At 37.1% G+C, this 12,877-nt stretch overlaps 1 protein-coding gene across 4 annotated transcripts in view; it reads left to right on the forward strand.

The window, feature by feature from the left end:
- Positions 1–12,877, forward strand: part of ANKIB1 (ankyrin repeat and IBR domain containing 1) — a 95,683-nt gene that overhangs the window by 49,789 nt on the left and 33,017 nt on the right. For all 4 annotated transcript variants that reach the window (XM_080582549.1, XM_080582548.1, XM_080582547.1 and 1 more), the window contains one exon: positions 6,757–6,939. In XM_080582549.1, coding sequence (XP_080438675.1) covers positions 6,757–6,939 — 183 coding nt within the window. The remainder of the gene's footprint in view (positions 1–6,756; positions 6,940–12,877) is intronic.

The following is a 12,877-nucleotide window of genomic DNA, read 5'->3' on the forward strand; positions in this document are numbered from 1 at the left end:
TACCACAGATGTACTGTTCTGTACTTTCCTGATTTTCTGTGGTGCTATTATTAGTATTAGTGTTACTTTTACCACCTTCTAATCTTGTACCATGACAGCTGTAAGCAATAGGTTGCATATTATAATAAATAGTTCAGAAATTTCCTATTTAAGTTCCATTATGATTCAGGAATAAATACCATCTGGTCCTGAAGATTCATTAGTATTTGGTTTATTGATTTGTTCTAGAACCACTTGTGCTGGGACTTCAGTTGGAAACAGACTTTGACTGGTGTCCTTCATAAAGCATAGGGACCTACGTGGTACGTCCACAGAGAAGCAGGATTCCAGCAATTCTTATCACGTTTCTGCTTTGCGTTGTTTGAGATTCCTTTTGCACTTTGTGCAGCGATCGACTTTACAGACACATTCACTGTATGGTTTTGAAATGATTTATTCCGAATTGTTCGGCACTTGGCACATTGTTCAAAACCATTATTAGCCTTATTCATTGTGTTTTTACATTCACCTTTTCCAGACTGTTCTTTACATTTTCTTCATCTGGAAACAACTTCAGCTTCCTATTTCCTGTATGAATCTGTCCTGCTAATCTACCTTGACAGATTCTTCTAATGTCTCTAGAAATTTTCTGCACTTTTATTCAGTACCACTTTTTGAAATTAGACAGTGGATCATTTGTCTTTTTTTTTTTTGCTTCGGCAAGGACATTGGCTCTAAGTACATTTTGGGAATTGTTATTGAGTGGTTCTTTGACAGTAACATTTTGAATCAGGTCTTGCACATTACTCTGGACAAAGTCAGGAGTTGCTTCTCCTCTCGTGTTGACTAACTAGTTTGTCGATGATTCAGTCATTTATGGAGTCTGAAAAATTAATTTACACATCATATATTAGCACAGCATTTTCTCAGTATACTTGGGAGACTCGGTGTGTGAAGTTTCCCTTTGTGTGCTCTGGCCTTGTAGCATTCCTGTTCTTTGTTAGCATCCCACTTTTGTTGCAGTTTTGGTCAGGTGATCATTAATGCTTTTTCTGTTTAAGTCCAGCACTGTATTCCATTGGAATTCTCTGATATTTGTTGGTAGAGCTAGTTTATTTATCTGTGAGCTTTAAAAAAAAAAAAAATAGCACCACTATTCCAACACTGCGAATTTCTCTGTGATTCTCATATGATTTGTCTAGTGGTATCACTTTGTTATATTGATTGTATTCCATCACGTTTTCCAGATTCTATCTGAATATTTAAAATTTGTCACAACCTTGAACTGTATGTTGTTCTTTATCTTCTGTTTTTTCATTAGTCCCTTCTTTAAAAGCTCAGCCGGCTGTCTTTTTATTTATATAGCCAACATGCTTTTCATTTTGTTAGTATAAAGATCATCTTTCCTATGTAGTTTTCTGAACTTCTAATGAATGGAAACTGCTTCCCTGTGATGTTTTCTTTGCTATAATGTAAGCCTCTGGCTGTCTGGTCCCTTAGTTATGAGACGAGTTAAGAGGGTGCTGCTATTAGATTATTTTATTTAACCTCCAGTATCACAGCATAAATCTTGCCCCTGTGGCCTCTCTGTTCTCTGCTCCATGTTGTTACTGCTCTGCAAGCTCCATGCTAGCAGTTTGTCTTCAGCACTTCCCTAGCACTTCCCTACTTACACGTCCCGAGTTTCACCAGGGAGGCAGGTCACAGTCTTTTCTAGCTAAATTATACTCAAATCCAGCTAATTATGTACACAGTAACTGAATTACACAATGGTATTGCCTGAATCTTCCTGTCAACTACACTGAGTCCTCCTTTGTATGGTTATTTGACCGACTTCCGATGAAGAAAGGCTGAGAGAGCTGGGGATGTTCAGCCTGGAGAAGTCTCCTCTCTTTACTTGGGTAGATAATGATAGAACAAGGGGAAATGGCCTTAAACTAAAAGAGGATAGGTTTAGATTAGACATTAGGAGGAAATTCTTTACTCAGAGGGTGGTGAGGCCCTGGCACAGGCTGCCCAGAGAAGCTGTGGATGCCCCATCCCTGGAGGTGTTCAAGGCCAGGCTGGATGGGGCTTTGGGCAACCTGGTGTGGTGGGAGGTGTCCCTGCCCATGGCAGGGGGTTGGAACTGGGTGATCTTTAAGGTCTCTTCCAACCCAAACCATGATTCTGTGATAGTGCCTCTTGATGCAATTGATTTGTAAACAAGCATCAGGTTGTGTCCTTGGTCTAAGTTAATACTGCTTTTAAGTTGACTGTCAACTTTTAATTCTTTTTTAGATTGGACAAACAGAGAAAATTATGGATTGCAGAAGATCATGTACTTTTCTCTCATTCTGTTTTTTAATACCACTTGTTCAATCTAGCTGCCTGATAAATTCTAGCTACAGAGATTTTCAATCACAGTTGTTCTATCTAGCCTTCCCCAAGAAGATCCATTTGTTTTTAAACATTATTGTTTAGAAGATGAATGTGTGTGTCCTATCAGACAATGAGATATATCAGGATTTATCACCCATCAACCTCTTCAAGCCAAAGTCAGTGAAAACAAAATAAAGCTCACAAGAAATGGTTTGACATAAGGATGGTTGCATCTGGTAATGAAGAGATAAACAGAAGAAACGTTCAGCAAACAGTTTCCAACATAGTTTAATTTCTGGCACTTAGGAGCTTGCTTACTCATATTCGTGAAATATTTTGTCTATTACACTGATTTGTAAACTGCCAGCAGTTGGACCCATACTGTTAAATCCTTCAAAAAGAATAGTTGCATTTTCTAGAGCAGCTCTTATTCCTTGGTCTTTTGTAGCTATTACCAGTACACTTACACTTGAGATCCCCAGGTAACTTAGACTTCAGATTTACAAGGGATTTACAAGGAGCAAGGAATCGTCTGCCTCAATCATTCTGCCTTTATGGCTCCAGATGGGGCTATACAGTGGTATTAGAAGTAGACACAGTTATCCAAAAGATTAAATTTCAAGAGCATGAAGCAATTGTGCTCACACAGTTAAGAGCCACATAGACGATGATTTTGGAAGGAATCACACTCACTGTGGAGTAAATTGGGGTTCTGGAGCTGGGCTGCAACTTTTAACTCTAGCCTGTAAAATCAATTGGTTTTAACCTCATCACAAAAGTTCATGCTTTGTGTTTCTTCACAAATTATCATTTTATTTCTCACTGTCTGTTGAACTGTCTGTTCATTAGATCAAGCCAGTTATTAGACTGTTAGTTCCACATTTAACCATATGAACTGGTTTATGTTATTATTACAATATGTAGTGTTAAGTTGACTAAACCATCGTGAGTCTGATTTGCTTTCAGTTTGTCTTGGAAGAACAATTTACAGTCTAATCCACATGGACTGCTATTTGCCAGAATTTGGATTCAGTTATGTAGCCCCAATACATGGACTACATGTTTTCTACTTCAGAAACATGTTTTCTGAAACGAGTATCCTACTCAACCCCCAGGTTTAAACTTCGTTAGGTGCCCTTCCATAGCATAGAGGAACTTGTATCCTAAGATTAGTGTATGAGATATTTTAAGTCCTCCAGTGTTGTCCGTAGTCCTTTTAACTTCTTCAACGGGAACAGGATTATGAGCAGGAACACTACATTATGAAAAGCAGGAAACAGAGCTTAGTGAAGGAATTTAACAGTGATCCCTTTATTCCTGAGAGTATTTGAGAATTAAAAATCTTAACCAAAAAAAAAAGAGAGAGAGAGAGATGGAAAACTGAATTGCCTAATCCACATGTTTTTTCCCTCTCTCCAATAAATTGAAGGTAACTTAGAATCCCAGGATTGCATTTTGCCTTTTTTCTCCACTGCTTGCCTGGTTTTGCATGGTTACTGTCACTTCAAATCAACATTCATTTTTAATTGTTTCCTTGTTTTTCCATAACTTTCCAGGAAAACACCAGCCTTGTAACTTCTATCTCCACTATACCCACATAAGGAGAGGGAAAAAAAAGCACACATACTGCCTTGTGGGTGAACCACCTACTAGCGGAGTTGTTCAGAGCTGATAATCAAATGTGCAGTCTTGATACTTCTCCATTCAAATGCATTACATTTCTTCTCAGAGCAGAACAGCTGCTCAGAACACATTGCTAAAGATAAGTTGGGCAAAGTTAATGTGCTTACCTCCAAATACTGAACAAAAAAAAAAAAAAGGCTTGACCTTCATGCTGAACAGATTTTATTTCATGCAGATATATTCCACTCTATCACAGCATATTTGGCGTGTTAAATGGCATTTTTTATTATCTAAATTCTTAATGGGATCATTTAAATTATTAGTCTCCTTTTCATTTCTTAACAGACACCAGCCTTTCTAACAGTGGTACCAAAGAAATATGGTATCATTTTTAACATCTTGTCAATTTGCATGTTCCTCACTTTGCAAATTAGATCTTGAACTGCATAGGTCTGTGGCGTGTTCTTTCAAGATTATTTATTATTTTTCTTCCTCAGAAGGTGTCTTAGCTCCTTCGGGTAAATTTCTGTTAAAGTTTAAAATGTATAGATAGAATGTGAAACTGAAGTTAAAGCTTTTGCAATGTTAAGTTCCAAAAGAACTGCAAGGTACCTGTAGGCTGGATATCTTGATAATTATCCCAATATTATCTTTATTTCTACCTGATACTCTGCTATGAAGAGAAAACATGGTGTCATTCTTGATGACGCTAATATCTACTCAACAAAACCTTGTTAGTGTGCTAGTTTGCAGTATTTTTGGTTTCACTTTTTATTTGGAGAGCATATGATTTTTTTTCAGAGAATCTACAAGATGGGGAGAGACATTATGTCAAGGAGTGTAGTGACAGGACAAGGGGTAATGGTTTTACACCGAAAAAGGGTAGCTTTAGGTATAAGAAAGAAATTCTTTACTGAGAGGGTGGTGAGGCACTAGCACAGGCTGCCCAGAGAAGCTGTGGATGCCCATCCCTGGAGGTGTTCAAGGCCAGGCTGGATGGGGCTTTGGGCAACCTGGTCTGGTGGGAGGTGTCTGTGATTCTCTGAATGATTCCAGGTATTTTACTGTGACAGATAAGGAAATACAGTATGTTGAAAAGTAAGAAGTAACTGATCACAATCAAAAGGTTTTGTGGAGAACAGATCCATTTGTGGACCTTTTATTTTCTAAAAGTATAAAAATTAGAACCTGTGCTTTGAAATATCCTTGCAGTACAGAATAGAGTTGTTATAGCCATCATGGTCTGAAAGCAAGATAATGTTTATAGATTTTAGTTTTATTTAGACATAGGATGAATCATTTTAGTAGCGAATGATTGTCTTGAGCGCTCCATCATTAAAAGTTTAGCATTTGTTATAAAGATGTCATAATAAATCAGCTAAACGATCCACTCTTGGCCTTTAAAATCTGTGGTGTTTGCTGTCCTTTCTTAGATCAGCATATCAGGAGATGAGTTTGCCAAGATACTGAGAGCAGCACAAGTAGTGTTTATTAGCTAGAAACTCCATTTCTAGGTGGTTACTGGTGACAGTCAAGGCCGGTGAAAGGGCACTATATAAGGCTGTGTTCTGTATTGAGCACTGATAAGCTTAGTGTGACCCAGCGTGTGTGCTTACAGTACCATTTACATGTCAGTAGAAAAATCACTGCTGGTTTTGCGGTCGGTTGCTCTAGCTTTTGGTAGCATTACCTCATTTCCCTTTTCTCATGTACCCAAAAATCAGGTAGAGCTACCTGTGAACAGGTGCCCCATCTTCCCTCTTACCTAAGGATCCTCCCATGTTCTGTCACCGCCAGTGGGTCACAGAATCACAGAATTGTAGGCGTTGGAAGGGACCTCAAGAGATCATCGGGTCCAAACCCCTGCCAAAGCAGGTTCCCTAGAGCAGGCTGCCCAGGTAGGCGTCCAGACAGGACTTGAATATCTCTAGAGAAGGAGACTCCACAACCTCCCTGGGCAGCCTGTCCCAGTGCTCCGTCACCCTCACTGTGAAGAAGTTCTTTCGCATGTTGGTGTGGAGCTTCCTGTGCTCCATTTTGTGGCCATTGCCTCTTGTCCTGTCCCCACAAACCACTGAAAAGAGGTTGGCCAAACCCCCCTGTCTCCCACACTTAAGGTATTTTTAAACATTGATAAGATCCCCTCTCAGTCTTCTCTTCTCAAGGCTGAACAGACCCAGGTCTCTCAGCCTTTCCTCATAGGGGAGATGCTCCAGGCCCCCTATCATCTTTGTGGCCCTCCACTGGACTCTTTCCAGGAGATCCCTGTCTTTTTTGTACCGGGTCAGTGTTGTGAAGAATGGTGGAGTTATACCCACGTATAACGAATATTTAACGGTGGCTGCAGCTTCATTTTGCCACGTGTTTGATAAACTCAGGCCCCTCATTTTCTATGGAGCATTGACCTTACCAGCAGCAGAACTTCAGTATTCAAACCCTAACAGAGATGTATTGTACAACATGGCCTTGTAATGTATGTCTGAGCTGTTGTGGTTCCATGGAATTGCAGTATAATTATATGTGAAATCAAGCAGTAATTTATTTAATAACAGTTATAATAATTTAATTTATTAATAATCCAATGGTTAATTAATGTTTTATCCAATGATTAGATAATAATTATTTCATGACAGAATCTTTGTTTCTCAAAGGCAATTGCTATTATATTTGTCCCTTTTTTTCTGTTTTCTTGTTCATATTTTTTTATTCTCTTCTTGAATGACATGCCATTTCTTCAGGGTGCTATTAGAGCTGGTGATTAATAACTATTTACCTTGACTTTTTATTTTTCAGCTTCTAGTAAAACACGGTGGAGATTTGTTTGCAGAAAACGAAAATAAAGATACCCCATGTGACTGTGCAGAGAAACAGCACCACAAAGAGCTGGCTCTTAACCTGGAATCTCGAATGGTATTTTCACGTGATCCCGAAGCTGAAAGCATTGAAGCTGAATATGCTGCTTTAGACAAAAAAGAGGTTAGAGAATACTTTAAGTTTGTGGTATTTTACACATTTATATTTGTAGCAGTTACACTGTGACAAAATTCTGTGAAATACTCAGCAGGTACTCTACTTTGTACTGTATATATGGAAAGCATTTGATTTTAACACAGCTCTTTATACCTTTCAAGTTAAGCTCAGAGAAAGTAACAAATCTATTGTCAAATCTAAAGAGAAGTTTTACTCCTGTGCTTATTTACGTGGACTTTCTTGGATGTGTTGCAAGCTGTGAGGCTAGAGGAAATGCAGTGAGGCCAGTAAGCTGGGAAACAGTCTCTCTAAAACAAAGTTTTTACAGATTTTTATTTCTTAAGATCTCTTTCTGTCAAAAAGTGAGAACAGGAGAAATTCTGAAAAGGAGAAAATCTGTGGGACAGAATAGGAAAAACATTCTGATGGATCTTCCTAGACTGATGTTGGGTTCAATGTTACCAAAAAACAGCTGAGTAGCACAGGATTTCAAAACAGTGCATTTGCTTTCTTGTTTTATAACACGATGTCTGAAGCTACTGCATACCAGAACTTGTAAGGAAAATAGGTAATAACAGGATATGTTATTTTGAAGTCAGTTTTTGGAGGAGATATAAAACTCACACAAATTTGCTTGAATTCTGCTATGCCTTATAGCAGACTGTGATTTGCTAAATTTTCTAGTGTAACTAAAGATAATTTAACCCAAAAGATTCTGACCAAAAGTTGCCTCCCCCATCCACTATCAGATTTTAATTAACTAAAAGTCTAAATAAGAATATGTAGATAAATTACACAATTCAGTAAATATTTTGAAGTAAATCTACATAAATTTAAGGACAATAGATTTCTGTATGGCTCCTCCCTTCATAAGTAGCACGTATATTTTACTAGCTCAGTCTACTTATGGCCTGATAATTAAAAAAAAAAATAAATCATTCAGGTTTGGATAGGAGTAGGTTCAGATCACATCAGCTGTTTTCCTGAAGAATGCCAGGCAAGGTCAATTCTATGTGAAAGTAAGAGTCTTTGTACTGTTCAGTTAATTTTCTGACTAATTTTCTTGAATAAATTTAAATATAAACAAGCTTAATTAAGTTGTTTACTCCTAGATGAGTTTTGAGATGAGGTTTAATATGCTTTAATTGTGCATTGAAATAACAAATGTAATTAACTGACATTAGTTTCTCTGAACACTCCCCTATAGAGACACCCAAAGTGTTGAAGTTACATTTGAAATTATTTTTATTATATGAAACTAGTTTGAAATTATATTTTCTTTGTTGGAAAAGCCACTTTAAAAGACTGCTGCTGTTTCCTGCCACAATTGCAGTTTAGCACTCCTTTGACTGTATATATAGGACAATTTGGATGGTTTTGCTATTGGCTGCATCATAGCAATGATTTGGCTTAAAAGAAGAAAAAGTCTTTGAGAGTGGTAATATGTAATTGTTTTATTTAACCTGAATCATTTTTATCATTATACGTATATCTTGGGTCTGTAACACAGCTAAGAGAATAGTAAACTTACAGATAGGGGTGGAGCAAATCAGGAACCACTTGAACAAGCTTTTCAGCTAGAGAGAATAATGCCTCGTGATTGTTCAAGGCAGGTACTCAGAGCCAAATCAACTTAAAGACTTCTAGTTACAAGGGACTAAAGTACAAAGGTAATTATGTTGACTTGGGTTCACTTCACTGAGACAATTAAAAGACACAGTTCTGTTCCTTGTTTGACTTGTCTCTAGCAAAGTTGCTGAGCGTGAGAACTGAAGTGAAGGCAGGCCTGCAGACCTAGGTCCATCTGACATACCAGGGCAGCCTTCCCAAGTATCCTAAAGATTTGCAAGCCAAAAAAAGTCAGCATGGAATTTGTTACACCGATTGATGGTCTTGGGGTTTCACAGAGTAATTCAGCCTTCATAGTCTCTCTTTTTTCCTTTCCCTTTACTTGTGACTTTGCAGTGCAAAAGGTTCTCAGTCTTCTTGTGCAGCTGTAACAGCACAAGTGCTAGCACAAGAAACATGCCAGGATCGTGCAGCCAGAGGAAGTTCATCTTTCAGTCTTATCCTTTGGAGTCACCAAAAATAATTATTTTAAAAAAAAAACAGCCTTAGAAAGACTGGCACTGAACTGCAATCCAAATGAGAATACATCTGGATCCTCCAGGCATGGGGAGAAATGCCTGGGATAGGCAGTGAAAGTTGCTCTCGCTGGCTATAGCGATGCCTGCTGCTGTCACCTTGATGGCACATGAGGAGTAGTCTGAAATCCTTCCACAGAATGCTTACCCAAATTTGTCCCTCAGAGATGGTCCTGTACTTCTTTCTCTTGATCTCATTTTTAAAAATAAAAAATACACACTGAGGGAAGGGAGTATGCAAAATGCTTTCTTAACATAGCATCAAGGTCACAGTTGTTCAGTGATGTCCTTTAACATCCTTCTGAAACATGAAAACTGAATTTTTAAAGAGCAAATATTTGTAACACCAAAAAATGCATTTTCAAAGTCATTCATCTCTTGATTGAAGGTTAGAGGAAAAAATATAACATTTGGAAACGACAAACAGGACTTCTTCCCAGGCAAAACAGCCAAAGAAGCTTAGCTCCAGTGTTTATGATGTACACAGTAGAATCTGGAGTGATAGTACCTAATACCTTCCCTGCCAGACCTGCCATGTTTACAGCAGAAAATAATCACTCTTTTTCATACAGACCAAAAGACTTTTGTAGTGCTCTGTGTAGTGTCATTGAATTAAGTGTGTACATTCAGAGTAGTAAAAAAGCGTTGTCTCTGATGTTAAGACAGCTCATGTTGTTCTTCGCATTGAAATATTACTAAGGAATTATGTGAGTGTTCATGTTTAGAATTGAAACACTTGCAACAGTGGAAAAAATAACTTGCACATGCCTTTCTTTAAGATTACAGAGGTTCTCAAGCTTGTAAGAAATACAGATCACTGAGCAGATCAAGTTTTCACATTTCAAGTTTCATAGCCTGACAGCAAAGAACTATCCATCTTCCAGCACTTCAGTTTACTCCATCCAGTGGGGTTTCTGAATAAAATCCATTTCTGTCATACGATTACCCAGCCTTTTAAAATCTCATTTCGCTATGGTGATACCTGAAACATTTTTTTAAGCAACATGTCCAGTTTGCTTCATTTTTAGCACACGATAAGCATTTTTTATGAGTAAATTGGAGAAAGCCGTTTAAACAAGCATGTGCTAATCGTTTAGAAACACAAACATGACTCTGTTAGGTATGTTTCCACAAAGTGCAATATAGAAGAAAAGCAATGTACACGCATAATCTGTATTTCCCTATACAAAATGGAAGTGCTAAGTATTTTAAGTACAGACTATAAAGAGTGACTTCCATCACTGTAGTTAGTTGTAGGAAAAAAAATATCCATCAATGATGTTGTGTGGGCAGTGGAAAGGTTAGTAGAAAACAAGCCAGGAGTATATGTCAGATGACTTTTTGTCTTGATTCTTTTCTCCTGTTTTGTTAATGAACATTCTCATATGAACTGTGAGAGACAATTAACTTCTGTAGAAAATGTAAGTTTATCTTTTAAATTTCATTGGAGTTACACTAAATAATACAAACCAAGACTGATCATTTTTTAAACTGCTTTCATAGATTTTGGTTGTTTTATTTGCACAGTCTTCTAGTTTTCTGTTTATTCTAGCACAGAAGCATAATTGTGTTTATGATGTATGCCTGGAAGACAACAAGCACCTTCGTTCCAATCACATCATGCAGTGTTTAAAACTTATATAAGAAACACCTGGGAATGAGCAGCAGATCAGAGGAGGTCATCCGGAACAATTTTGGCTCTCTGTCAGCCTCAGAAAAATACACTGTGTAATAGCAAAGTATATAATTTCTTTGTTCATTTTACTTACTTGTCACTGAATACTGTAGCAATACACTGGTAGTGGTGTATCACAGATTTATTGAGCCTATGGTAATTGGAATGGTTTACTCATTTCCAGAATTAATGCCATATATATATAATGCAAGTATGATAAATACCAAGAGTTACCTTAAAACAATTAAAATGTACTTTACAGACACAGAATGTTTTATTAAGTGAAAGGAGAGAATATGGCTGTAGGTAGTTAAGATATAAACATACATATATAGTACATATACGTCTACTTGAATGCATGAAATGAACTATAGATAAATTTTTAAATGTATTACTCCATTAACTATAGAATCCCATCCACCCATAAAAGAGGATATTTACATGAAGTGTATTTGACACCATTTAATTATACAGTCAATGCTGTAGCAAAGAGCGGCTTTGCCCTTGTCTACTTTAACGGTACTTTAAAGATGAAAGAAATAGTAATACTTTGAAATGAACTGATAAAATGATCTTCTGCTTAAAAATTGTTTTGGTAGGAAAAATGATATAATTTATGATGTCTAAATAAAATTTTTGAGAGGAAGGTAGTTAAAAAGAAGGCTTAGAGAGAACATGAGTGTTGAAGTCTGTAATGAGAAGCTCACAATGGGTTAAAGTAGTACCCAAACAGTACATACCAAAATCATTACACTGTTAAATAAGGCTAATACTGAGCAATGCATTTTTCACAGCAATTATCAATAAAGAACTGCCTCGTAAACAAATATTAAAGGAGGTCTCTGAGCATCATGATCTGGAATCCAAATTCTTTATGGCAATGCAGAAAGAAGTCATAAATGTAGAAGTAGCTAAATAAATTAAGTAGCTAAAAAAAAACATCTTTATGGTATTATATAAAGAATATACATCCTTATAACTAAGGACTATGTCTTCACAAGTCTCCACAAGACTATGTCTTGTAGACAAGAACATTTTTAAGGGTTCTGATTGTATGAAGCCTTCACTCTGGAATTTCCAGAATAAGCTACTTAATAGTGCCGGCCTAAAATTTCCTTTCTTTTGGCTTCTGTGAGCTCATGAGTTATTTTATTAAAAAAAAAAATCTAAAGTTTCAAACACATTCTTAAGAAATCTTTCTCTCATTGCTTAAAAAGATAAAATTAGGATTCTTAAAAACTTCAGGATCCAAAAATCCCTGCTGGGTTGTGTGGAATGCTCCAGCTGAGATAATATAATAGTCTGTTACTCAAGGAAGATAATTGCCAATGTTTGACCTAGAACCAATCAGTTAAATATAATTTTGAACATATCTGCAGTTCAGGGTAAAATACAAGGTCGTAAAATACGCATTTGTGTTGCAGGTTTAACAGAAAAGATAAGTCTTTTTATGATATATGTGTTCTTCAAGAAGTGAGGACTGTTGGGCTGACAAAGCTACTTATTTCACAATTGTAATTCAAATTGCAGTTCAGACTGTCAAGACAATTTACTCATTGCTCCATTTTTTTGCAGCATATTCGTGCAATTGTAATCATTCAGGCACCCAGCTGTTTGTATCCCTGTCTCTCTGACATGTTTTTATAAATGATCTCTTTTGTAAGAAATTAAGTAGGTCAGTCAAATTCCAGCATGCTATGAATCAAGTGGCCCGGATTTATTTCAATTCAAGCCATTAGCGTTCAGATTGCCCTTTACTGTGTCATGCATGATCAGCAATGGGAGGACATAGAGAAACTCCCTGGACTTGGGCAATCAAGATAAAGGTCAGGACACTCACAGTCCATTTCTCTTAAGCTCTTCTTGCTTTCTCAAAAAGGATAAGGACCCAATGTAGGTTTGTGGCAGCATTACTCTTGCCAGTCTCTAACATCGAGAAGTTCTAGTTTATGTTACTGACTACTTCTTGGTCACAGACAGATGCAGTTATGCATTTAGGTGCATTTTATAGAGTTTATTATGATATCCAGAATGTTGGAAGGATGTTACGTTTTTACAGTAGACGTCTCAAAAGAAGAAATTCATTTAGAAGTCCAGGGTATCCATTTCTCCCCATCTTTTATGC

Source organism: Anser brachyrhynchus, assembly GCF_964034855.1.
Source record: "Anser brachyrhynchus genome assembly, chromosome: 2".
NCBI lineage: Eukaryota > Metazoa > Chordata > Aves > Anseriformes > Anatidae > Anser > Anser brachyrhynchus.